Source organism: Marmota marmota, unplaced genomic scaffold, assembly GCF_001458135.2.
Source record: "Marmota marmota marmota unplaced genomic scaffold, marMar, whole genome shotgun sequence".
Classification (NCBI taxonomy): domain Eukaryota; kingdom Metazoa; phylum Chordata; class Mammalia; order Rodentia; family Sciuridae; genus Marmota; species Marmota marmota.
Genome location: NW_026000021.1, coordinates 2,049,366 through 2,075,912, shown reverse-complemented (window position 1 = coordinate 2,075,912; position 26,547 = coordinate 2,049,366). Strand labels below are relative to the sequence as shown.

Genomic DNA, 26,547 nt, shown 5'->3' with positions numbered 1-26,547 from the left:
TGTAGGGGGGGAGGTGAATAGACTTAAGGAATTTCCTATCCCTTTGACCACACTTTGATGAGTGTGGTCATTTCCAGGTGTTCACTGTATATATTTATAGTAAAAAGATCCAGTAGTACAGTTTTGATCTTGTCAATTCACTTGACCCCTTTGTGTCCCATTTGCCTTGCTAGGAGAGTGAGAGAACTTTTAAATCTAGCTTTGTTTAGTTAATGGAGTTTTTGAGTACTTGATATAAATTGTAGAACTTTTAGAAACATGCACACATGTACAAGTTTTTTGTTTTTGATTAGTCTGAGGGTCAAACACCCTCATCTATGGAGTAGATGATCTCCGAGTTCCTTTCCGGTTCTTAAATTTTAGAATACAATGATTGAAAGCGTTGTAGCTTTTATTTTTGTCCTCAGTAATTATATATCATTGTATTATGATGCAGACACTTAAGTTAGCTTTTTGGATCACATTCAAACATACATCAAACAAATGTTGTTATTTTTAAAGAAAACTTGTGGGGTGAAGTAGGAAATTATGAAGAGGCACTGCCAGGAAAAGGTGGATAAACAGCTGTGGTAGAAAACATAGATGGACAGTTTAGAAAGTCTTTAGCAGCCTTGAAATAGAATGAGGAAACAAGTATCTAGTAATCAGTGGCTCTCAGTTGGAAGGCAGTGCCTCCCTTGGGGCATTTGGAAATGTGGGGACAATTTTGGTTATCTCAGATGGGGGAGGCTGGCATTTAGTGGGCAGGAGACAGGGATGCTAAATAATATGCAAGGCTTAGAGCAGTTTCACATAACAAGGACTTGTTGGGACATAACTGTCCTCAATGCTGTACTCTGACAAATTCTGGCAAATGATTGTGAGATAGGAGCTAGCACAACTGAAATGGCTTTTAAAGCAGAAGTTATTTTGTTCTTTTAAAATATTAAGAATAATTTTTTTGCTATTAATTATTGTTTGGAAAAATTCACAGAGACAAGTGCTGCACTAGATTTGGGCTACTTGGAACATAAATTCATCCTCTTATCTCTGTCCCTTCAGCAGAGTCAGTGGGGTTTCCTTGCGGCTGAAGTTTGGGAAGCAAAGTCAAATGTTGATCTCATAAAGTGTGTACTTAGCCAAAAAGTGTTTACTTAACCATTGAGATGCTTCTTTTTTTTTTACTTTAAAATATCTCCATGGTAGGAATAGTCTGCAATACCTGTTCAGGAGAATTTCTGGGCATTTTCAATTGGCATGTAGAGTTTGTTTTTCCATAAATCAGCTGTAATATGTACTGTAATTTTCATCTTGATCTAGTACTTTAAAAAATTTCAAGGTGTTTACATTTATTCTCATCATCTCCGTGCTATTATGTTGTCTCCTACTCATATTGGCATTTGTACCTGGAGACTATGTTGCAGTTGATATGGTTTCCCAGTGTTTACACATCTCTTTCAGTAATCAAGTAATTTTGTATAGACCCATGTGCCAAAAACCAGGTCTAAGTAGGTGGAGTGGGATTCAGTGTATGGAGGAAAGAGAATAAATTTGGGAATAAGACCTGAGGTAAAATTCCAGTTCTAACTCTGTATGTCCTATGACCAATAAATAAATGCAAAATCTCTTTGACTTAGGATCCTCATGAGTAAAATGAGGATAATTCCTACCTTTAGGATTATTTTAAAGATCAGAATTACTCTATATATGGCACAGAGAATGAATGGTTTCTGAATTACAAAATGCCTATTAATAGTGATAAAGAAGAAGATGATGATGTGATGATGATCATGATGAATTCTGTGGTTACTGATCATATAGTGTGCTAATATACCTGTTTACCATACCATGGCAGGAATAGTCCTACAATACCTATTCAGAAGGATTTCTGGGCATTTTCAATTGGTATATAGAGTTTGTTTTCCCATAAATCAGCTGTAATATGTACTATTTTCTGCAGTCCAAAAAAATGTAGAGCTCAGTTATACTATAAACTACCTAAGATTGTAAGGATCAGCTTAGGGACAGTATTCCCCCTTGAGTGTTGGGCATAAATCAAAGCCTGTTGTTTGTTTATCACATGGAGCTGATAAGCGGTGAAAGTTACTAGTACTTACAAATATTCTCATTTTCATAATGGTTATTTCTCATGTCAGCCCCATCTCCTGCAGTTTACAGTTGAGTTTTGTTCCAAAATTCATTTATAAGATAGTTTGAAAATTGGAAACTCAAAGGCAATGAATTTTAAATGATGATTAAAGGCCTTCCAGAAGGCCTGCTTAACCCAATATGGTTTGATTTAAGAAGAGTAAGCCCAATTTAACTACACAAGCAGGACTATGTGGAGCTCCCACTGTGGTGTAAGCAGGAACCTTGCTGGGTGAATAAGACCTACATGTAAAGTTTATAACCCATAAAGCAACTATACATATAATTATAAGGTAGCTATTATAAGTGCTATCTAAAGTTTTAAACTGCTTTGGGATCCAAAGGAAATATCACTTAAGTACTGACTTATAAAGATGCCCAAGATATATTGTAGTTGGGAAGGATGAAAGTAAATTATAAAAACAGCTTGTGTAGTATTTTCCTATTTAAAAATTGTTAGTATTCATAAAAAACAAAAGCATATGTGACAGTTTGGGAGGCTGAACATCATGGTAAGAGCAAGGGCTTTGGGCTTAGACTACATGGATTTGAATCCCAGTTCTGCCTCCTCCTACATATGTAAACTTGGTCAAGTGGCTTAAACTTCCTTGTGGGGCCTGTGAAGTGTACACAAGAATTGAATTTACCTCTCAAGGTTATTGTTGGAGTTCAAGAATTATCACGTCAGGTGCTTAGAAAGGTACATAAAAGCCTCACATGTTATTTGTCTTAAACACACACAAAGGAAAGACAACTGCATTAGTCCATTTTGTGTTACTCGGATGAAATACCTGAGTTAGGCAGACTTTATAAAGAAAATAGTTGTTTTTTCTTTTAAAATCCCCAGCAAATACCAAGAATCAGATGTACTGTGAGACTTAAATATNCCTCCCTCCCTCCCTTCCTTCCTTCCTTCCTTCCTTCCTTCCTTCCTTTTCTACCTGGGATTGAACTCCAGGGCACTCAACCACTAAACCACATCCCCAGCCCTATTTTGTATTTTATTTAGAGACAGGGCCTCACAGAGTTGCTTAGCGCCCGGCTTTTGCTGAGACTGGCTTTGAACTCAAGATCCTCCTGCCTCCTTCTCAGAGATGCTAGGATACTGGGATTACAGGCTTGGGCCACCCCACTGGCTAGAAAATAGTTTTGTTGTTGTTGTTTTGTTTTAGCTTACAGTTGTTGCAACTTAAGGGCATGATGTCAGCATCGACAATGGTCTGGTTGAAGACCTTGAGGCAGATGACTGGAGCACAGGTGTGAGACCTAGATCATGTCACCAAACAGGAAGCCTGAGAGACTGAGGTCCTATATCCCCTTCTGAAAGCGGCATTCCCACTAGGCTCCACCTCTTAAAGGTTCCACTTCCCCACATTTCTACACTGAGGACCAAGCTCCCAACACATGAATATTTAGGTGGGAAATGACATCCAAACCATAACAGTCACTTTGGTTAGGGGAATGAACAAAAACCTAGACTGATTGTAATAGCAAAGTGTTGAGATTTTCGGAGTTAGGAGCCTGGTGGATAAAACTCCTCCAAATCTAGTCATGAGATTGTTCTTCATTGTCTTAGCTTCCTCTATTCTGCTTCCTCTTCCAACTTTCTCACAGTCACTCTGATGATTGCAACTAAGGCAGACTGGGTTGAAGCAAGGGTGAGAGACAGATGTGGCCTCGGGGAGAATGGTCCCCTTTGGCTTCAGTGACTGGTATGTGTGTCAAGAGTACATGGTGGTCCAGTTTTTGTACTTTTGTGTAAAAATTTAAATGTATCAAATTAAACATTAAAATAAATCATTTTGTTCTTTCATGGAGGTTGTCTTCATGAACAAGCCACATTTTATTGTGGAAAATTAAATCTTTTATCAGAATATGTTGACTTTCTGTAAAGTATAAAACACCCTATTGTAATTGATGGACTTGGAGATTTAGGTAGAAGATGCAGAAAGTTGTGTTTTGATTCTTTTGGAAGTGACTCTGATTATCTGTTCTACTTTTCTCTGAGTGGGGCAAGCTGTTTTTACAATTATTCTAATCTTTAGGTCTCTTGGGCCACTTATTCTTTTCTAGTAAAATACTAGTGTGGCACTTTATTTTTTATTATATCATGCATATAAAATACTTTAAAACCTTTTCTTATTTAGTAAATAACTAATTTAAGTAAATGAGTTTGCAAACTTGTCATTTCATTATTTATCTTTTTAAATGAACAAGTATTGAAATAAGAAAAATTATACAATTATGTATCAGACACTGATTTCTTTCTTTCTTATCTTTTGCAGGATTTCTGGTAGGTCATGCTTTAGGACAAGATGTACTGTTGAAGCATCATCTGCTTTGATTCACAAACAGTGGAGCTTTTCAACTGGGACTCTCCCACCCCTACAGCTTATTGAACTTATGAAACCATGGCGGAAGGAGAGACGGAGTTACCTGGGTCCAAAAAGTGTGGCCCATATATCTCATCTGTCACTAGCCAGAGTGTGAACTTGATGATTCGAGGAGTAGTCCTTTTTTTTATTGGAGTATTTCTTGCGTTAGTGTTAAATTTGCTTCAGATTCAGAGAAATGTGACTCTGTTTCCACCCGATGTGATTGCAAGCATCTTTTCTTCTGCATGGTGGGTACCACCATGCTGTGGCACAGCTTCAGGTATGTGTAGGATATTTCTGCAATGCTTAGAAAGGAAATAGGATAAATGAATATAGAAATTTTCTGAGCAATAAACTTTTCTTTTAAAAAAAACACCAGATCAGTTTTATGAAGTATAATTTTAATATAATACAGTGAATTTGTCTTAATGAATAATTTGATGCACCAACTGAATACTTGTAGTCATGTAACCATGAGCATGATCCAGCTATAGAATGAGTCTGTCACCCCTAAAATTCTTTTATATTCTCTTCTAATCCATTCCCCCCTATAGCCTTAGGCTCCCTCTGATCTCCTTTCTGTCACCAAAGTTTTATTTCTGCCTATTATAGGGTGTGATATCAGTGGAACCATGGAGTAGGTACTCTTCTATGTCTTGTTTCTTTGTGTCCTTTGAACTTTTAAAATTTAATCCTAAAAACTATCCTGATTCCCTTTAGGATGAGGCATTTAACCTCTTAATCTGGTCTTCCTTCAGCTCAGCTCATCTTGTGTAAGTCTTATTTTAAGTTATTTTGATGATGGTTATTGCTCTTTGATTCTAAGGGTTTGATGTATATAATGTGGTCTTGTTTTGAAGTTGACAAAAACTCAAACAATGGAATAATTTAATTCAAGTTTAAGTCTTTGTATTGTTTTTTAGATTTTGGTATACGTTTTTTCCTTTGTATCTTTTTATTAAATATACCTTAAGAGTAATAAATATTTGGAGATCAATAAAGTAGACTCTCTTTGCTTAAAATCATTATTATTCTATTAGTTGCTTTTGGTTTGTTTTTTGGTGCTGGATGGCATAACAGATAAAGTCTGGATGGCATGTAATAGATAAAGTAGAGCATTTCAGAATGTCTTATTAATACTGAGCTTCCATAATGGATTAGCTTTTTCTAATGACTAGGACCAATAGATTAATACTATTTTATATAACTGATAGCAGGGAGGCATAGTTATGGTAAAAGAACATTCTCATTGAGACAGAAAATTGCTTTTTTGCATGTCCCTGCTGAATATACATGATCATTATATAGGTCTTTCTGGGTATACATAGTAGAACTGGAGGTAGAAGGGTGAATTCAAAAGATGGGGTCAAATTGTAAGACATTTAAAATGACCTCATAAAACCTACAGGACAATTATGTAATCCAAATGCATGGATAGAAGGACACTGTGTGGTAAGGTTTTCACGTGGCTTATACATTGATGTCTGAGTGTTGCAGGATTCACACTGAAAGAGTAGTTTGTAAAGTTGATGCTTTTTGGTTTCTTGAGGATTACCATTCTCTAAGAGAATTGAAAAATTGTTCAAAGAGAAGAAACTACAAGTTATATTTTATCACTGTCTGCTCTATCTGCTGTTCCTCATGTATTTTTGTTTTATTTCACTTATATTCAGAAGAGAAAAATAAAATTTTCCCAATACCTTTTTCTAGTTTTTTTGTTTATTTTCTCCTAATGTATAATTCTGTCTTGCTGTCTTACAAGACTTGGAAGAACATGTGTTTTCAGGATAGAGACAAGGAAGGCTAGAGGCAGGAAAGTTTCCTTATTGCATGTTTCCTAATTTAACAAGTGTTTCCTCTAACCTCAGGGCTCTGTAAGACAATCTCAGATAGAGATGGTGGCATTGTGCCTGTTAGGGGATGAAGAGATGAAAAGAGGAAATCAATGAGCCCAGGGTTCTAAGCCAGTGAATGGTGGGGCTGGGCTCAAGTGCGAAAGCAATTCATACTTGCCCCTAGTTGGGATGCCTCTTTTCAAGGCTCAGCTTTCAAGATGAGGCACTAGGTTTGGATAGAATATACAGGCATGGGTTGAATACTCGGGGTCAGGGCAGGGGAACGTGGCTGAGGTTACATTATACCTCCATTATGGAGAGAATCCAGCCACATCTATTGTCTGGTCCTTCTGTACCTGTAATGAGGGACCTTTTTTTTTCACAAAAGGCACTGGGAAATCTAGATGCTTGTCAACTCTTGCTACCAGTTTTGTTGGGTAGCTCATGGTGTTTAGTGGATGAGAGTGATCAGGTTTGTGGAAGCTGCCAAAGATGGAAAATGGATTGCTGCATAATCTCTCAACCTCCCATTGTCATTTTAGGGAAAATATCAGGGGAAAAAAGAAGTAAATTATATAAGAAAATAGTGTGGGTGAATTTTGGTGTGTATGTGATGTGTATATATTTTTGTGTGTGTGTGTTGGTATGCATTTTTCAAACTTTTAAGATTCTTAGCATCATTAAGTCAGAAAAACTCATAGTCATCATTTGATTTTCCTTTCCAACTAACATTCTTAGACTGAGCAGTTACCTTTTGGAGGGTCACCAGAATCACTGCTTTCTATCTATAAACAGAAGGGCCTCTGGTTATCATTTGCTCTCATTCCCTATAGTGCAGGTTGGGTAAAAGTGGTGCTTCTTGAGGAACCTCAAGAGAAGTCGGGTAAACTTCTGATCTCATTTTCCTTTTCTCAGTTCTCTATTTTTCATTTAACAATGCTGATGTTATAAGTTGATTACCTTTCTTATGTGTGCAGTACACTAGAACTGGAATGAAAAACCTCTTGAACATTATTGAGGACCACAAAGGCATCTTTGTTAAGATTTAAATAGGAGAAGAAAATACAACAGTCCTGGAGTGGGTAAACTAAATAGGGAAGTTGCCTCAAAGAATCACAAGCATCCAAGTTGAGCCCAAACCTAATGCATTAAGCATTTTTTTAAATGCATTAAGCATTTAAAAAGAAAAAAAAATTCTATTTAGTCATGCAGTCTATCACCCCATACCTGGAGAGTCATATAAGATTTCTCTCTTTCACCTTCCATATTCAGCTTCCAAGTTTTGCATCTTTCTTCCATCTCTTTCTTGGTCCTTGCTTGCATTTATCAGTCTTTCTCTTTCTGCCTCTAATTTTGTACTCCCTGCTCACCCCGACTTGTGTTGTATACTCATTACTGTAAGAATGATTGCCTTTCTCTACAACAAAAGTGTTGGCATCATTTTCCTCATCCCAGATTGGTCTCTTTATGATATGTCCCTTGTCTGCTTTGATCTTTCTCAGAGCCATTCTGGACCCTGAAGGTCCGTCCCTTCATGCCTCGTGTACGGTTTCCTGGTAATACCGGCTGTTTTCAGGGGTATCTGCTTTTCCTTGATGCCTACCGCTGATGAGAAAACCTTTTCCATGCTGGTTACCTGCTGAGTTCTCCCAATCTAGGATCACCTGTTCTGTGAAACTTTCCTGACAATCCAGTACTCCACATCCCCTTAATACATGCAAGGACAGGACCCCTCTGTGCTCTGTCAATGCTTCTCCTAACACAGCATTTTATTTTATAATGTCTGTGCTCACTTTGCAACTGGAATCATGTCAATTCTTTTTTTCTTTTAAAATCCCCAGCAAATACCAAGAATCAGATGTACTGTGAGACTTAAATATTTATTGAATGAAACTATTACCTTCTTCTGTCATAGTTTTCCAGGGAAGTATATAGCTCATTGAGTGGCTTTGTGTTTTCAATCCCTTTCCTTGAAAAATGTCTAATTTATCTGTGTTCCTTTTGGTGACACTCACTGCATTAAGCACATTACTGTGAAAAGTCATGACTTATACTGGTGTTTTACAAACTTTTGTCTTTAGTCTTGGCAGAGTATAACTAGTCCTGGGAAATCACTTAAAGATCTAACAAGAAATGCACTTTTGCATCAGAGCACTGTCTAATTAATCAGGACCATGTTTGCATATGATTTTACACAGACATGATTTTATCAGTCTCTTGTGTTAAAAAAATAAAAGTGCAGGAAGAGGAAAAGAATCCCAGACATATTGTGCTGAGATCTCAGACGGTGGAGCCTCACAGTGCTGTATATATTGCTATCAGACTCTGCTATGCCTTTATTTAAAAGAAAGAAAGAAGACATTTAATGGGAAGTGACAAGCTTCCTCGAATTCTCCCTCTCAGTGAGCAACCGAGAACCATGCATACTCAATGGATTTGATTTTTATTGGCAAATCCCAAGGTTGGCAGCATGGCAGTTTAAATTCCTTTTTGTGTTTTTGCTTTTTCTCCTCAGTTGTCTCTCACTTGCAAGTCTGACATCACATGCATAAAAATATAGTCAATTTTACTTATTTATATCTTCACATACACATGTCAGTATTCTCTATGTGATAATTCTTTACCTATGGCATCAACTGCTGAGGAAAATTGACTTGGAATGCCTGCTCTTATATGATTTTACTCAGCAACAGGCAAACTGGATCTATATTTATCTATGTATCTATAGAGATAGATACAGATATATTGACCTATCTCCATAGCTATCTATATGTTGTATAAAAAGAGGGAGGGGAATAGAAACGAAGAATGATAGATGAGATGTTAGTTTTATGACCCTGTAGGAAAAAAAAACTAACATTCATTTAGATAATTCAACTATTAGGCATTTTAGTTGCTTTTTTTTTTTTTTAATACTGGGATTTCAGCCCAGGAGTAGAGAACTCTACATCCCCAGCCCCTTTTTAAAAAAAAAATATTTAAAAATCTTTTTGAAAGGATTTCATTAAGTTGCTAAGACTGGCCTTGAATTTGCGATCCTTCTACCTCAGCTTTCTGAGTAGCTGGGATTACAGGTGTGCACCACCATATCTGACTAGTTGCCATTTAAAATGTGTACAAATTTAGCAATGCAGTGAGCTAAAGTAGGAAAGTAATACGAAACTAAAAATTTCTAGTAGTTGTTGGAGCTCTGCACTGCTGAGATTTGTTGTTAATCTCTTGATGGTCTGTGAGCCATCTATACTCAGCAATTCTTTAAGTCAGAAGAGTTGTGGACAATGAATACATAATCATAGCATCTTATCTCCAGATGGAAAGGGTGGTCAGGCAGCCTCTTTCAAATGTTGCTCCATTGGTCTGTGAGCCTGTGATTTTTTTATGTTAATTGGCTTCCATTTTTCTTTGAAGGTTGAATGCAGAGCTTGTGAGGCTTGCCAGGCGGTGGGAAGTTGGGTGGGGTGGGTGCGAGGTGGGGGCATGAGATCCTCATCCTTGGGCACTTAGATTTTGGTATAACAGTTTTATCATACGTCATAGGTGGTATTGGACATTTTAGATATGCTTTCCCACTGGTGGGACAGTTGTGTCTTTGTTTCCAGAATGGCAGCATAATCAGTCTCTTTTGAGGAAAGCAAATCAAAGCTGCTTTGCTATTTCCTGTTAAATTTAATCTGTGGAAATGCATTTTCTTTATGATTTGTTGAACAATGTTTTGGTTTGTTAAATAGTCTTTTTTTTTTATTAACAGCATGTACGTTTTCTTCTATGAATGAATAAAATGTTGAGGTTTAACAGTATTTAAGAATTGGCTGAGAATATTTTGAGTCTCAATCATAGACATTTTGTATACAGTAATTGCCTTTAGGTAACAGTCGAGATATTCTTTTAAAACTAAGCCAGGTACTAAGATTATTTCTCCTTATCTTTTAACAGTGAACTTAAATTTTAAGTGAAAATTTGTAATTCCTACAGGTCCTGTGTCTTCCATTCTTTTCTACTTGTAGAATCAATCTTCTGTATAAATTTCTATTGGGAGTTTTCCTTGCTTTTACAGTATGGCCTACATTCTTATTAGAGGACCAGCTTAGACAGGAGTGTCAGGAAAAGGTGCTAGGTATAGAAAACTGGGATGAGAAGCTGGTGGGGACAAGACTAATTCATGGAACAGGACAGCCAGGACCATCAGAATATTGTGTGTATGATGACTTGGGTTTATGTTTCTGGCTTCCCTTTAGGTTTATGTCATTTTAATAGATTATTTCAGGGTTATGGAGGTTTGAGAGAATATTGCTTAACTGGTTTGATTCTTCTTAAGTCTCATAGATAATTGTAGCATAAAAGAAACATAGATCATCTAGATTAATCTGCTAAATTGTGAGTCATACACTTAAAAGAGTGTTATTAGAATTTAGAATACTATCACAATCATTTACAATGCTTTCTTCAGTAGTGTTATCTTCATTCTTTTCTTTGGGAAGGTAAGTTTAAAAATATCAGTGATTGATGTTAAATACTTGAGTTCTTTTTTTTTCTTATAAACAAAAAATTTTTTAATGCTTTTAGAGGTTATAGTGGTTCTTGGTAGCTTAATTGTTACCAGGATAACGTTGGAGATGACTTAATTTTTTTTTCTTTTTTTCCTACAGCTGTGATTGGGTTATTATACCCCTGCATTGACAGGCATCTAGGAGAACCACATAAATTTAAAAGAGAGTGGTCCAGTGTAATGCGGTGTGTAGCTGTCTTTGTTGGTATAAATCATGCCAGTGCTATATCCTTTATGCTGTAATGAAATGCGCAATAATAAAGCAGCTTCCAACAAACCAAAGGTTAAACCGTCCCTTGTAGCTTCACCATCATCAGAGTGTGATTATGCCCATTTAGTCATAAAAAGAAGGTGAACCGTATTGTTGAAATATCAAGGTAGCAGCTATGCAGTTATGGTGTGGGAGTAATTCTTTATTTAAATCCCTGATATTAAATACTACTTAGAAACTTAACACATTTAAAAAACTTACATGTTTGTCCTAAACTGGATTATTTAATTACTTCCATATAGTTTTGGTAATTCCAAGACTGGGGCAGGTACATTTTAAAAGGCTTTCTTCCCTTTTCTTTCTTAATTTAAGATTTGTCAGTAAGGACATGCAGTGGCTTTGGATATTATTATTTTTGTTGTTGTTGTTGTTTCTTTGTTTTTTTGGTTTTCTTAATTTAAAGATGTTTTAATTTTTTAAAAGGCAGATTATCATTTACTGGTCTTAACCAATACCAAAAAAAAAAAAAACATAAATATTCTTAAAGGTGGCATTGTAGAAATATCTACCTCAGACCTTGGCCAAAAATAACTTTTTCCCCCAATATACATACATTTAAAGTTTTATCATTTGAAGATTCTGACATTTTTACACAGTAATTAATGAATATTTTTATAGTTCTAGTGAGAAATGAGGTAGCCACCATTTACCTTGCTTCCTTCTGTATCACAGAAAAAAATGTTCTCTAGGACACATGGTTTTGCCCTCAAGGATTTCATTCTGTCATTTTCCCTACTTTCTTTCCTCTACCTCCTCCCCACCCTCTGCCTTTTCTTTGTAGAAGAGAATTTTAGAAATGCTAGTTCTGTCTTCTTTCTTCTAGAAGATATGGTTTAGGCAGTAGAAGTGGCAGGAACCTTGGGAACCAGAAAGAGGAAGAAGTGAGACTCAGGCTACCAAGAGCGCCTTTGTCACTGTACTGTGCTCGGGGCAGGCAGGTAACCTGAGAGAGGGTGGGTCATGAGGCAAGTTAATTCCTGGGCGTTTTTCACCAAAAGATTGAGATGTTTTTTATAAACTTGGGAACAAAAACCACAGAAGTAGGCAGGGACCTGGATTCTAAAAACAATTACAGTGCCCAGTTTCACTGGTCTTGCACGTCTGTGAATCTGAAAGTCTCTCAGGGGCAGTCATTATTTTGGTTTTCTGTTTCTTTTTGTAGTAAATAGTTTTCAACATGTTTATTTTGGTGAACTTTTTGACATTTAGGATTTTATAAAAAAACAAATGTAGTGGTTAGGAGTGCTTAAAGAGATAAAACCATGGACTATAATATCTAGAAAGGAACTGAGAAGTTACCTAGCTTCATGTTTTCTTTGTGAAGATAAAAGACACATGGATACCAGAAAGCCTGGGTCATTTGCTAAGACATTGCCAGACTGTGACAGAACTGAGAGCAGACCCCGGAGCTCCTAACTCAGGTCTGGGGACCTCTCATTTTCCTCTCTAGGAGCTTCGTAGGTGTTCACATCCCTCTCTTTCTGCTGGGTTAGATAGACCTTCCTGTCCCACACATTTTGGCTGCAATCTCTGTTTTTAAGTAGAGAAAATTACATAGCATTTTCTAGCATTTTATAAACTTTCCATATAACATTCTTTGCTTTTTTTCACTTTTTTCTTTCTCAATGAAATCCTTAAATATAACCATCTTAACTGACCTATCTGTTCTTTAAGCAAAACTCAAAATAATTACAAAATCTAGAGCACAGACTCCTCATATTAGGTTCCCTAGACTTTAGAAAATCACATGGTACTACTTTTAAGATTGATGTACTTGAATTGCTTACTCTGGAATCCCCATTATTTTGCTTACTTCTTATTGAAGTTAATTTATTTAGCAAAGATGAACCTCATTAATAGCAAATTCCTCTCTTTATGTGAACATTTATTTATTGTTCAAAGGGATCAGCACTCAAAATATTTTCTTTAGAGTGTAAGTATAATGACAGCTAAAGAATAAGAAAATGCTTTTCCAGGGAGAATACCCATTTGAGCTATAGGTTTCTTGATAAATCAAACTTAAGCAAGGAATGACCTTAAGGAAGTGACACTCAACAGCCCTGAGATGCTGAGAAGTCAGCAAGCTGGGTGTTCAGGATGTTGGTCTGGCAGGGGTGCAGGATGATGATAAACAGTGGGTGTTGAAAGAAGCAGGAAATGACTTTATGTGCATTTGGGGGGAACTTCACTTTAATTGTAGCATGGACAGTTAAGTTTGGTGAGATATGTAGCCCCCCATCCCTCCGCCCAAGGAGCTGGTTATAGAGCCAAGATATGGCCGTTGGGACATAGATAATGCCCTTTTAATGACACTTGAAATTAATTCCTTTAGTATAATCCTCTAGCAAAGAAATGAGAAAATTGAATTTGTAAAGCATCGTTTTGCCCAGAGATTTTGGAATAGAAAAGGGCTGTACATTTGTGAATAGATGCTTAAGTAGGTGATGGAAATAAAATATTTGCGCAAACTGTCCTATGCTAGAAAGTCTCAGGCACCAAAATAGCTTGGCAGGTTGCAAGATAATGTTCACTTCAAGGCTTTATCCTCAACAAATTAAAACTAGAACAGTTGACATAATAGAAAGGGATACTGTGTCCTTGGTACTCTTGTTTCTGAACTGCATTATTATAAAATGTGTCTGTCAGTAAATCATGTAGAAAATGTAGTACCCTGTTAAATAGCTGTCAACTCTTCTACTTTCAAGTCCTGTATGATTTTCAAGTAATTCTAAACCTGTTTGAAAAGTAATATTGGTTTCCTTTTTCACAAGTGTGTCCCTTTAGCAACACTACTGTTCTGAAGCTTGCAGTTACATGTTCAGCGAAGACAGGATTTCTTAAATAATGGGTCTGATCTTATAATTGGGAATGTCTATAGGCTATTATTTTTTGGTGAGGTTACAGGTCGGTAGGATGCCTTCTCTATATCTGGTATTTGGAAAATTCCAGAGGCAGCTTTAATCCCACCTAGCCCCATGTATGATATTAAAAGAATGAATATACTCAAGAATGAACAATTCTTTAACAGTGGTATCTCTTATTTTAGAAAAATGAATAGGTAATTCTGTTTTACAAGTTTTAAGATGATTCTTTAACACTGATCTCAGAAAGTGGATTTTGATAACAACATACAATTGTCTCTCACACTGGCTGCACTATCCATTGGACTGTGGTGGACTTTTGATAGATCTAGAAGTGGTTTTGGCCTTGGAGTAGGAATCGCTTTCTTGGCAACTGTGGTCACTCAACTGCTAGTCTATAATGGTGTTTATCAGTAAGTATTCATTTTAGTTCTTGATTGCTAGGTAAATAAATTATAACTGTATTTAGATTGAGATCTTTGAAATTGCATTATCCAGCATGATCTACAGAATAACTTATTTTCATTGTAATATTTTAGATGTACTTGTACTTCCTCTGTGGGTTGTTAAAATGTTTCTGTTATCCTAGATATACATCTCCAGACTTTCTGTATGTTCGTTCTTGGTTACCTTGTATTTTTTTTGCTGGAGGCATAACAATGGGAAATATTGGTCGACAACTTGCAATGGTAAGCTGATGCTTATTATTCCCTTTTCTGTATGTGATGCATGAGTTTTCTTTAAATGGAAGTCCTTTAAGGGAAAGCAATTTTTGAAGACAACAAATGTACTTTCGTTGAAATAAATCATTTGGAAGAATTTAATCACATTAAAAGGAGGATCGAAAGTTCAAAGCTAGCCTCAGCAACTTAGCAAGACCCTGTCTCAAAAAATAAAAAGGACTGGGGGTGTAGCTCAGTGGAAGAGCATCCATAGGTACAATCCTTGTACAAAAAACCCCAAAACACCAAAATAAAAAAAAAAAAGTTGAGGACTTATTAGAGAGAAAAGCCAAAATGTGTCATGGATAGGGTAATATAATTTATATAGACCATTAGGGATTTTCAAATCTTTCTTTTCCCCCCTTTTTAATTTCCACTTCATCAAAAATGGACAGTTTTAAAAGTAAAGAGCTACTAATAATCACATTGCTAGAGTATTTGTAAATTAAGAATGTCTCCAGTGAATCAAGGTATTTGGTTATTTTAGTTATGAAGGAAAAGGACATTGCTGGTAATGCCAGTCATGGTGGCACCAGTTAGGGAATAACATTCAGAGGCCATGGCAGTTCATGAATAAGTGCTGTCACTTTTACCATTTCATCCAGCTTAGACAATGGAGTAATTTACTTTGCTATCTTTTTGATAATCTGGCCACCCAATTATTTTAATTCCATTGGTTTTCTTTATTTGAATTGTGGTTATGTTTTTATACTTGTATATTAAAAATACTGTTTTGATGGGAAGCTTTTGTAATGTGATAAATTTTTTCCTTTGAGCCATAAACTGATTTGAAAAAAACAATCATCCAAATTCACTTCATCAGTCTTGTCCTTAGTTCACGACTTGCTTCACTGCAGACTTGCTTTACTGAGCAAAGAAACCTACTTTGTTTCCTCTCCTCTCATCTGATAGGATTGATCTGAATTATAGACTCTTGTTCATAATGCAGAGACCTCATCTTTCTCCTGCTTTTGGCAGTGGCAATTTCTCTTGTAGAATTTGAATTTGCTTTTACCCTATCCATTTATCATTTAATCTTTTATTCCTCAGATTCTTTGAGGAATAAAGTGGGCATATGTTAAAAGTATTCATTTTTGGAGCAGTTTGTTTTATTTGGAAGTTGCAATTCAAAAGAGATTTTAATCTGTTAACCTTTTAATTTTTGCAGTATGAATGTAAAGTTATTGCAGAAAAGTCTCATCAAGAATGAAGATGGCAAAAATATATCTTCTGTACAGAAAAACAAGACGAAAAGGGCATGTAAATGATAGATATATCAACAAAACTAAGGACTGTAAAATTGCCAGGATGCAATTTTTTCCCTTGATCAGTGTGTATAGATAATGCACACACATGCTACTGCTGCAATCTGTGATTGCTTCATCTGTAAATCAGTTGCAAACCTTTATGTATTTGACCTAAATAACTGTAAGATATATGTGCACTACATTTAAAAATATGTTGATTAGTAGATGGAATTTTTAAATTCATTTTTAAACATACCATACATTGTATCACAATGTAGATGTGCCAAAACACTCTCTTATTGTCACAAAGAGTATAAGAATGCTTTGAACAATTTATAAATTTACTGAAATAAAACATAAGAGAAAAGCCAAAAAACAAACAAACAAAAAGCAAATGGGAAGCTGGTGTTTTCTCTTTCACCTACTGTTGTGTCTTTTTATTTTTCTAATCACAGCAGTATGAGTTATGCATGCCCTGATGTGTGTTAGTTTCTATTTTAATGTTGTTTCAGAGAATTTTGAGTATTTTAATATCTGATGGCAAAGAACTTCCATAGAATGATTTCAAACCTGCATCACTGGAGAGAACCCAAAGAGTAATTTTCTGTTTTGACAGATTTTGCTGGAGGTATATGTAATGAGCAGGTGAGGTTATCAGCTCACTGTGAGTCTAAATTTGAATGAATGTATGTAATTAAAAGTTAGAAAGTTTAAATAGAATAAGTAAATGTTTAGGGACTTCAAAGTCACCTTTCTGCAGTGCCACGAAGTGTAGAGTGATATTATCTGTCATTTTCATTACAGAAGCTCACTGCTTCTGTAATGAAGCAACATATAAGAAACTCCAAACAGATCAAAATGAGGTTTCTCATTCTATTGGGTTCTGCAACATATTGGGCTCTGTAAAGCAAACCTCTTTAGTTAGGCTTAGTCATACGACTGTCAGAGGAATGCCTGGATTTGAAATCTTTTATGCAATCTGGGAAATAAATGGATATATGCTTTCTTATGTATTCATGTCTGCTAGTGAGCGAATAGTTCAAATTTGCTGAAGAATGTATTCAGTTGGCATTCTGTACATATTAAAGATCTTGGTAACAGTTTTTGGCATATATTTTTAAAATCTAGAGCCATTTAAGTATGGCTTAAACATATTCTTTTTTTTTTTTTTAATAATTTTTATTTATTTTTATTGTTTAATTTTCGGTGGACACAACATCTTTGTGTGTATGTGGTGCTGAGGATCGAACCCGGGCCGCACGCATGCCAGGCGAGCGTGCTACCGCTTGAGCCACATCCCCAGCCCTAAACATATTCTTATTTAACGTTTTCCCGCTAATTTTTCTTTTTGAAATTGTTGACAATTGTCTGATACACAAGGGCAAAATCTTCTGAGTATTCTGGTGAGTGTGTGAATGAGTGAGAGTGTCAGTGTAAATATATATGTGCATGTGCTCTTGCTTTCCTAGAATGTCAAGTGAATATTTTAAAATTTTTGGTTTTAAAACAATTGCTATCAGACTGCAATCTTGTATGCCAAACTTTATTCTGCTTTTATGTTTTCAGGCTGAAAGTTTGAAAATCCTAGGAGGATTTCATGTTGAGTATGTGTACACAAGCTTAACTAGAGTGGTGGTAAACATACTACTATAATTTATTATTCTATCTTCCAGATAATGTTATTCATTTAGAACAAATAAAGTATATTTTTAGAATCAACTTTGTAAGCATTATAAAATCTTTAATAAGTTATAAGGTCTATGATGTGTTTACTTTGAAAATTGCTGTCAAAAGCAAGATGTATTAAATATGTAATTATAATCTTGGCTAAGAGTCATTTTTTTTTTCCTCCTTGCAGTAAGTGTTTAGAACATAGTGTTATGGATTAATCTTATAAAATTAACGTGATTGAATGTAATGAAAAATGATGAAAGGAAACAGTACTAGGGAGATTGTCAGTAGAGTGCTTGAATTATTTTCAGATCATCTAGACCCAAAGAAAGATGATTATGGCAAAAAATAAAAAGGTTTCAATATTTTGATAAATATGCAAATATATAACACCTGTTTTTTTGTAATGAAAGTGGTAAACATTTTTAATATTGATATATTGTTTCTGTAACTTTAGAGTTATAGGAATTTAGACAGATGAAAACTGGACTAAGTTCTACAAAAACACAAGAAAACAATTAAAATTAACAAGTCAGAGCTCTACTAATACTTTGTTGTAAAATTTGTTTATTTGCACTGAACCAGTTTACCTTTATTAAGGCCATGGGACCTCTCAATGGTGCACATATTTCACGTATCTTCTACTTCCAGGTTTGGTCAGTATTAACAAATCCTCCTTTGTCTCACTTATTTTCTGTATAAGGCAATGCTTCAGTGATGATTGGAATAGTAGAGTCTGAGCTCTGTGTGTCTGAGAAAATCTGTTTTATTCTTGAAGAACAGTTTAGCAGGCTAGCGAATTCTAGGTTCCCCATTTTCTTTTTCCTCCTCTAACATTTTGAAGATTTTTAACTTCATGTCTTCTCTCTTATCACATCTCTGCTGTTTGTGTAATTTTTCCTTCCTTTGTAGGCAATCTGTCTTTTACTCCAAATATTTTTCACTATTTTCTCTTTTTCCTCAAGATTTTTCAGTTTCTCTCTAATTTGTTGAGTTGTAGATTTGTTTTTACACTTTCAGTCGTGAGCTCCTGGCTTTATTTCTTGAAAATTCTTCCTTTTTTTCTTTTTATAATTTTAGCACACATATTTTTCCCATATTTTTTATTGGTGCATCATAGTTATACATCGTGGTGGGATTAATTGTTACATATTCATGCATGTATACAATATAATGATATAATTTAGTCACTATCATTCCCCAGTATTTCTGGAAATTTCTTAAATGTAGCTCCACATTGGATCACATGTAGACCTATAAAACAATGCTGATGCTTGGGTCCTGTCCCCGAAGAGACTGGTATCTTTGGTCTGGGATGGGCTCTGAGCATTAGGAGTTTTAAAAGTTCCCCAGGTACAGCCTAGGTTGCCACCCACTGGTACAGTTTTATGTAAGATTAAGAGGAAGGGCCCAGGTGAAAGAGATGAGATGTGTAGTGACACTGGAAATACAGAACAAGGGATGCTTTGAGATACACTTCAGAGTAAAATCATTGAAACTTAGTGTATTGGGTGTGAAGGTTAAGGAAAAGGAAGAGTCAAAGTTGACTTTAATTTTCTATCTTAGGAAAATAAGTAGATGATATTTCTATAAACCAAAAGAGGAATGGAGAGCAGTATGTGAATAGGTAAAGTTAATGAGTTGGTTTGACATTTTCAGGTTGAGTTATGTAGGGGACTTCTAGAAAAGATGCTAGAATCATTTGGATATTTGAGTCTAAGTGATTGTATGTAAATGAGAGAGTCATTAGCATATAGTTGTAATTAATGAAGCTGTGGGAGCCGATGAGCTCACCTAGGGAGCATGTTATGATGAAAAGAAGTCTGAGGTATACCAGTAAGTTGCCAGAGAAGTTTGAAGGAGATAAAGGTCAATTGTCCAGGAGTGGGAAGAAAACCAGAAAAGAGTGCTGTGGGTCAACCAAGGTCGGAGAAAGTTCTAGGCAGAGGGCAACTGGTATTACAAAGTATAGTTGGATGGGTGAATTATTCTAGAGATAAAGGAGATAATATTTAGTCATTTTATATTGAAAATGCTTTTTCCAACATGTTAAATCTTAAATTTTAGAATAATTAATTGTATACTAATAGGATAGCTCACAAAATGTTTTTTAATATCTATTTTATTGGTGTGTAGTAACTATATAAAATGCTGAGTTTCATTATGGCATATTGGTACACGCATGTAACATTATTTGATCAATTTCACTTCCCCAAGAGCACACCTTACCTTCCCATCCTCCCTCTCCCTTGCTCCCCGCTTCTAGCTTCCCCTTTATGTACTCTGTTGTCTTCCCTCTACTTTCATGATGTGTCCCTCCCCCACTAGCTTCTACATATGAGAGAAGACATATAATACTTGTCTTTCTGAGTCTGGCTAATTTTGCTTAACATGATAACTCTCCAGTTACATTCATTTTCCTATAAATAACATAATATCATTCTTCTTTATGGTTGAATACAATTTTGATTTTTGTGTTTATGCATACACACACATATATTCACATTATGTATGTGTACACATTATATACGTGTGTATGTTTATGTATACATCTCACATTTCTTTATCATAACGTATTTTAAGAAAAACCTGATCACTGGTAGGGAGCTGGGGGAAGCTAGAAGACTTTGAGGGAATGATGTTTTGGGACAGCATCTTTCAAGAATGGACACAGGAACTAAGGAGAGATAGGGAAAGAATTGCCATCCAGTTTTGAGGCTACCATGGACCCAGGTTAGGGTCCATGATTATTCCATATCTGAGTGGATTCAGCAACCTGTTAGTTTAAACCAACCATGATGGATTAGGTTGATTCCAGTTGGAGATTGACTGGTCAGCTTGGCACAAATGTGAGTGAAAAATTAATGGCTCCTAATGAAAGATCAAGGATAAATCATAGGATCCAGACTAATTGGGAAGGAAGCTGAGTCAGCATGCTGATCTGTCCATACAAGGGCATAGGATCAAGTCAAAGGACTGCAAATCTGAAGGAGATGAGAAACCCTGTTTAATAAGTCGGTGGAGGTAGGTTTGGGGTTTGTAGGTTGAGAGGAACATAGAGGAACACTTCCAGAACTTGATCAGGCACAGGCTTAACAACTGTATTTAACCCCATTCAGTGGAATGGGTAAAGATGAACAGCAGTGGAGTAGAGGTGCCTGGCCTGGGTGATCAGATGTCAATACTGATGGGGATGTTACCTGGAATGATCTCAGAGGGCAGGTGGAAAGGAAGGGAGTTATCTGTACTCTGCCATCCAGTGGAATAATTATCTGGGTGCCTTCTTTGTATTGGAATTATAAATTAAATGGGATCCCCTCTTTAAGATATGTGTGTTCATATACACACGTGCATATGTATATTTTAGGTATTTATCATCATACTAGGGATTTGGGAATTTCATAATATACAAATCATTTTAATCCTGTTCAGAGACATATTTTTATTCTAGGAAAATCTGTCTCTTATGTGTCATTTCTAGTCTTTTCATCTGAAAAGTCCTATTCATCATTGACCTATTATTTCTATTTTATGTATATCTCTTAGCTTTTCTCTTCCATGCTACATTCTAGAAGAATTATTTAACTGGATCTTCCAGCTCACTGAGTTGCTCTTTAGTTGTATCCATTCAGCACTCAGCCTATCAGTTTAGTTTTTAATTTCAGTGATCACTATTTTAATTTCCAAGATCTTCATTTTTTTTTTAATGAGGCATATTGCTATGGTGTCTTCTGAGGATGTTTAATTACTCTTCTCCTAAAGTTTTAAACTCTGCCAGCCAGTCTGTAGTGAGCCCTTGGCATGCCTTGGGCTCATGGCCATGTTTCTGAGGACAGAGTGCCCACACTTAACACTCATATCAGAAGGTGATGCTGACTTGTCTGCCCTATGCCAAGGTTGGAGAGGAGAAGTGTGGAAGAGTTAGTCAGCCTGGCTCCTTCCACAGGACCATCACGTCAGTTGCCTGGGCATTTCTAGCACCAGCCAACAGCTACCTCTGAGCTTAGACTCTAGTTTTCATTTTTGGCCAATTCTCCCCTTCAGTGTTTTGAGTTGTTGTTTTCCTTCATCCAACTGCTCTCAATTATTTTTTTCTTTCTGGGACTCCATGTAGCTCTGGTGCATGGAAGACAACTTCTTATTTTACAACTTCTTTGTAAAGTCTTTTGTTATTGCTATTTCTATGGATTTGTGGTAGGAGGAAACAGTTATAGTTTGCCTTCTCTGCTGGGGACTGGAAGCTAGGGCCTTCCGCTTGTTAGCACATCTACCGCTGAGCTATACCCCCCACCTCTGTCAACACTTTCTTTTATACAACAAAATCATGCTATCTTCCTACTCATTTGCCTTTACATTTCAGAAACTCAAGTCAGTCTGTAATGAGATAAACAGGTTAAGTCAGGGGTTTCTTGCTGGGTCTCAAGAAAAAGTGTGCTGTAGAGGTTTTTGCTCTTGAAATACACATAGCACACTTGGTTCGTGGTGCCAGCAAGTATCCTCATGTCTGCTCCTGTATGCCTCCCTTCTTTTCATCGCTGATGAGATCTGTGGAACCTGTCATCTTTTTGTGATTTACAAGATAGACTTTTCCAGGGTATGTCAACTGTCCTGAAGACAATGTTGTTAAGTATCGGATTTGGCAGATCAGATAGATAATGATGTGCCTCGGAAAGACGGGGCTATTGATGAGCCCCCATGTCAAAACTGACTGCCATATATGGACGATTTTTCCTTTTCACTGTCTCCCTAGTTTCAGTTTCCACAAGAATTTTCATGAGCAAGGGGCAGTTTTGATTCCATATCAAAATCGTGCTCTAGTAGCTGTGTCCTATTCTGCTTTCTCATGGCAGGATTTGTAACTGCTTATCCTTGCATGGTTTTTAAAGTCCATCTTGGGCTTTAAAAGTAATGAGCACTTGGGAGACATATTGCCATTTAAAAATATATTTTATTACTGTTCTAAAAACAGTAAACTCAGGACCACTGTGCTTCCATGAGATTGTTTCATTTGCAAGATTTGCCTCTCTTTGGGAAACACTTTCTGGGGAAACTGGTACAGACTGTGATCATGGACCAATTCATTGTAAGGAGCAATTGAGCAGACAAAGGAAAGAAAGAACCCAAGTGCTGAATCTGTTTGTTTTAGAACAGAAATTTCTAAAATGCATTCCTTGGGAGTTTCTGCCACTGAATGAAACTCATTTCTATTCCCTTTATAGTCATCACATGTCACTCCTAGATCTTCTGGGAATGTCTGCTCAACCAAAGTATGACAGTGGCAGTTCTGCTGTGAAACAATCTTTCTGCATGTACAAAAGCTGGAGATTTTCAGCAGGACATTACAGAAAGACTAAGTGCTACCCCATCACCTTAGGGTCAGTTGGATGCACCTGGTATGCAAAGTCTCTGCGCACTTGGCTTGGGAAATCTGCAGACTGACAAATTTAAGATGAAGCTTAAAACTGTTTACAAAGACAAATCTTTGTGGAATTTTCAATGCCTTAGACCTGGTGCATGTCAAAATCATGCCTGTCCAAGTGAAAACAAGCCAGTACATGTTTCAGATCTTTCCAGAATGTATGTAAAATTCATTTTAAAATTGATCAGGTTGAGATTTTTTTTCCTAAAGAAAAATAAATTGGTGAAAAATAAATGTTTGACATTTTTATCTTTGAAATGGCATCTCATTTTCATTTATGTGTATCTTGGTTGGTGTATTAGGACACTGTCCGCTGTAAAAAATGAACACTTGAAATCTCAGGTTTATTTCTCACATGTGACATAAGTAGGTTTATTTCTCACATATGTTATATGAACAGCTTGGATGGTGGGAGGCTGGGTTTGCTCCACCATGGTATGTATCCTCATTTGTCACCAAGGCAGAGAAAGTGGAGGCATGGGCCCTAGTGTCCACTCTTCTCTCCTTGAACTCAGAAGCAATGTGCTGTACTTCTGCTGGGCTCATCGAACAGGACTTACCTCCTGGGTAAGTCCCCTGGGGGGAGAGAATAGCCAAATATTGGTGATCATTGATAATGTCCACCACTGCAGTAGCATTCTCTTCTCACTAGAATATTCTCCCTTAACGATTCATCATGAATACAACTATAAGAAAATATTTTTGTGGTATAAATTTAAAACAAGAAAATTATAGTATTTGAAATGCACAATACAAACTTTGTATTTCAAGTCCTGGACTGGTGAGAAAGTAGGAAGGGGTTCACTTTTACGTTTCTATCATCTAAAGCAGCATGAGGGGAGAGAATGAATCAGACGTTTCCTTTATGCCACATGTGAGCATCCCCAACATACCATAGGAGTACCAACCTTCTGTGGCTGCCAGGTCCATAATTTTTGAGTGGTAGAAGAGGGTTTCAGACCCTGACTTCACTCTGATGACCAAGGTGTCTCCTTGTTACCATGACCATCACAGAATAAACAAATGACTTGTCACAGTGGGCATTGTTGACATGAATGCAACCTTGGGCTTTAGTAGAAAAGTATAGACTTTGTAGATATACTTGGGTAAATGCATTCATCCACTACATAATCCAGGTTCTTTAGAGAGTTAGTACAATCATTCCTAGAAAGCCTAACAAGTTTCCCCTTCTGTGAATGTCTTGGACTTGGACCTTGGACCTCAAGTCTTATTCCATAGCAGAGGTTCCACTGCAGCCTCCACAGAACCAGTTTTATACGGAAATCTGTCAGAATGGAGAAGAGAGAATTTTAACAAGTGTTGACTTCTGATCTTTGGAAAGGTTCAGCCTGTGTGAATTATTGTCCTGGGTGGTATGGTGTTGATGTGAACCATACAACAAAAGTATTAGTTTTATGAGAGCCATACAGATGAGTTGTGCAGATGGTACATTCTGTAAGAGGAAGAACAGTGTGCATGTGGTGATCAGAAAAGGCCTTTGAAAGGGGAGGACTTAGGTACCAACAAGATTTGAAGGCACTAACTCAGCTTAAGGAGGTGAGGGTATTTCTCATTGGGTGGTGCATCAACTGGGTTTTCATTACCATAAGGAAATATCTGAGGCAGGCCACTTTACCAAAAAGGGGGGTTTACTTTGGCTCACACTTTTGGGGGCTGGAAGTCCAAACAACATGGCACAGGCTCTAGTGAGGACACCCCTTTCCTTATAAAGTCACCGGAGTTCAATCATGGGGGCTCCATCTTAATGATGCAGTCTAATGTAATCACTTTCCAAAGACCTCCACACACCATGGTCAGATTGTTTCCATCTTCAGCATCATTAGCATAGGGCTTTGGGGATTAAACTCTTGTTTGAGTTTGGGAGACAAATCATACTCAAACCATAGCAGATAGAATAGACATGAAAGCCATGTGGAAAGACAGGCGAAGGCTTGGTCTGGTTGTGTGAGGTCTGTAGAAAGAGGAAGTGGTGGGAGGTAGAATTTAAATCACAGGGTTGGCTTCTCTTTGGCAGTTGAACGGTTTTCCTGAAATCTACCAACAGGGCATCTTATGCTCAGCAGGATTCACAGTTGCCCCTGGAGGTTCTTTTAGGAGGTCTGCAAGTTGAGATTGCCTCAATCTACCCCAGTTCATGGCACTCCCATTATTAAGCAGCATTAGATTTTTATTGAAAAAGAATGTTTTGAGGATGATCAAGGTGTGGTCCTGAGGTATAATGGAGGGACCCAGGGAGGGGTTGGCCTTGGGAGTCAGACAAATCCAGACTTGAATTCTGGGTAAGTTACTTGCAGACTGGGCCCCTGGACAAGTGCCTCAAGCTTTTGAAGCTTCAGGGTTCTCACCTATAAAATGGAGATGCAACATCACCTTTGGAGAGCAGTTAACATTAAATGTCATAATTTTAAGTGCTTAGCTTATAAGCCCTGTGCAATTAAATATTAGTTCCTTTCATTTTCCCCTCTCTTGTATTCACTTCTAAGAATGTGGATTGAGCCAGCACATTGGCAAGTCCCTAGGACTAGGGTCCCTCCTGAATGTTTCTGGAAAGGAAAAGTAATCCATGAATCCACTGTGCCTGCTGACCACTAGGCTATGGCTTCTCTTAACAGGGAGCGGGTTTCTAAGGAGGTAGGGCAAAACACTGGCCAATAGTTATATTGATAAATTCATTGTTTAACTCAGAGCTGGAGACGTGGCCAGGTCAGGCTGGAGCTGCTGTCCGTGGAGAAAAGTTCAGGTGGGGTATCTCAGGGTGCCACCAAGTCACCAGAGGGAAGAAAGGAGATGGGTTCTGTTTGTGTCTTTTTTTACCTAGAGATGATGGCTGTCCTTATACTTTATAGTGTCACCTCTGTGAGAGTACAGTTTCCCCAACGTGGAGTTACATTTTAATTAGCTGCAAGGTGCCTGATTTCTGACGTATCAGTCCTTTTCTCCGGGCCTCATCGTTTTAGATTATTTTTGCCTGTGTCCGCCACTCGCCTGCTCCTTTCATGTGTATCAGAAGGAAACCACCAAGCTGCCTGGAAATCCTATTACCAGACCTCAGGATATTAATTGTCGAGTTCTCCCCCACGGTTACACAAGTGCTGAAAAAGTGGTTCTCTTTCAACAGTGTCTTGTCAAAACGCCAGGCACAGTTTGTTTTTGACATTTTCTGCTACTGTTAAATAATAGTCTTGCTTCTGTCATAGCTAATGTTGACTTGAAGGCATTTGGAGGGCATTTCTCAACTCCAGCCTTAACAGCGAGACCTGGGTCTTGACAGATATTTTTCTTGCTTGCCCAAGGCAAGTGAATGTAAGGGTCGTGACATTTGCTTTTCTAAGCCCTAAGAAAATTTCAAGTGGGCAGACACCATCTAAAACTTTAGATTCAATTGTGCGCACACACAAGATGTAAACACAGACACACATGCTTTCAAGTCCAAAATCTTGAAGTTTTGCCTT

The 26,547-nt window shown here is 37.0% G+C and overlaps 1 protein-coding gene across 7 annotated transcripts in view; it reads left to right on the top strand.

Annotated features, from left to right (window-relative positions):
- Window positions 1-23,332, top strand: part of Insig2 (insulin induced gene 2) — a 30,602-nt gene extending 7,270 nt beyond the window's left edge. For 5 of the 7 annotated variants that reach the window (XM_015501715.2, XM_015501712.2, XM_015501711.2 and 2 more), the window contains exons 2-6: window positions 4,413-4,782; window positions 10,984-11,108; window positions 14,262-14,428; window positions 14,605-14,704; window positions 22,875-23,332. In XM_015501715.2, the coding sequence (XP_015357201.1) occupies window positions 4,539-4,782; window positions 10,984-11,108; window positions 14,262-14,428; window positions 14,605-14,704; window positions 22,875-22,928 (690 nt within the window). In that variant the 5' untranslated portion in view covers window positions 4,413-4,538 and the 3' untranslated portion in view covers window positions 22,929-23,332. Of the gene's footprint in view, window positions 1-3,253; window positions 3,840-4,412; window positions 4,783-10,983; window positions 11,109-14,261; window positions 14,429-14,604; window positions 14,705-15,905; window positions 17,088-22,874 lie in introns of those variants that run through there. The other 2 variants (XM_048810429.1, XM_048810428.1) reach the window with 2 other exon arrangements.
- Window positions 23,333-26,547: the final 3,215 nt, after the last annotated feature.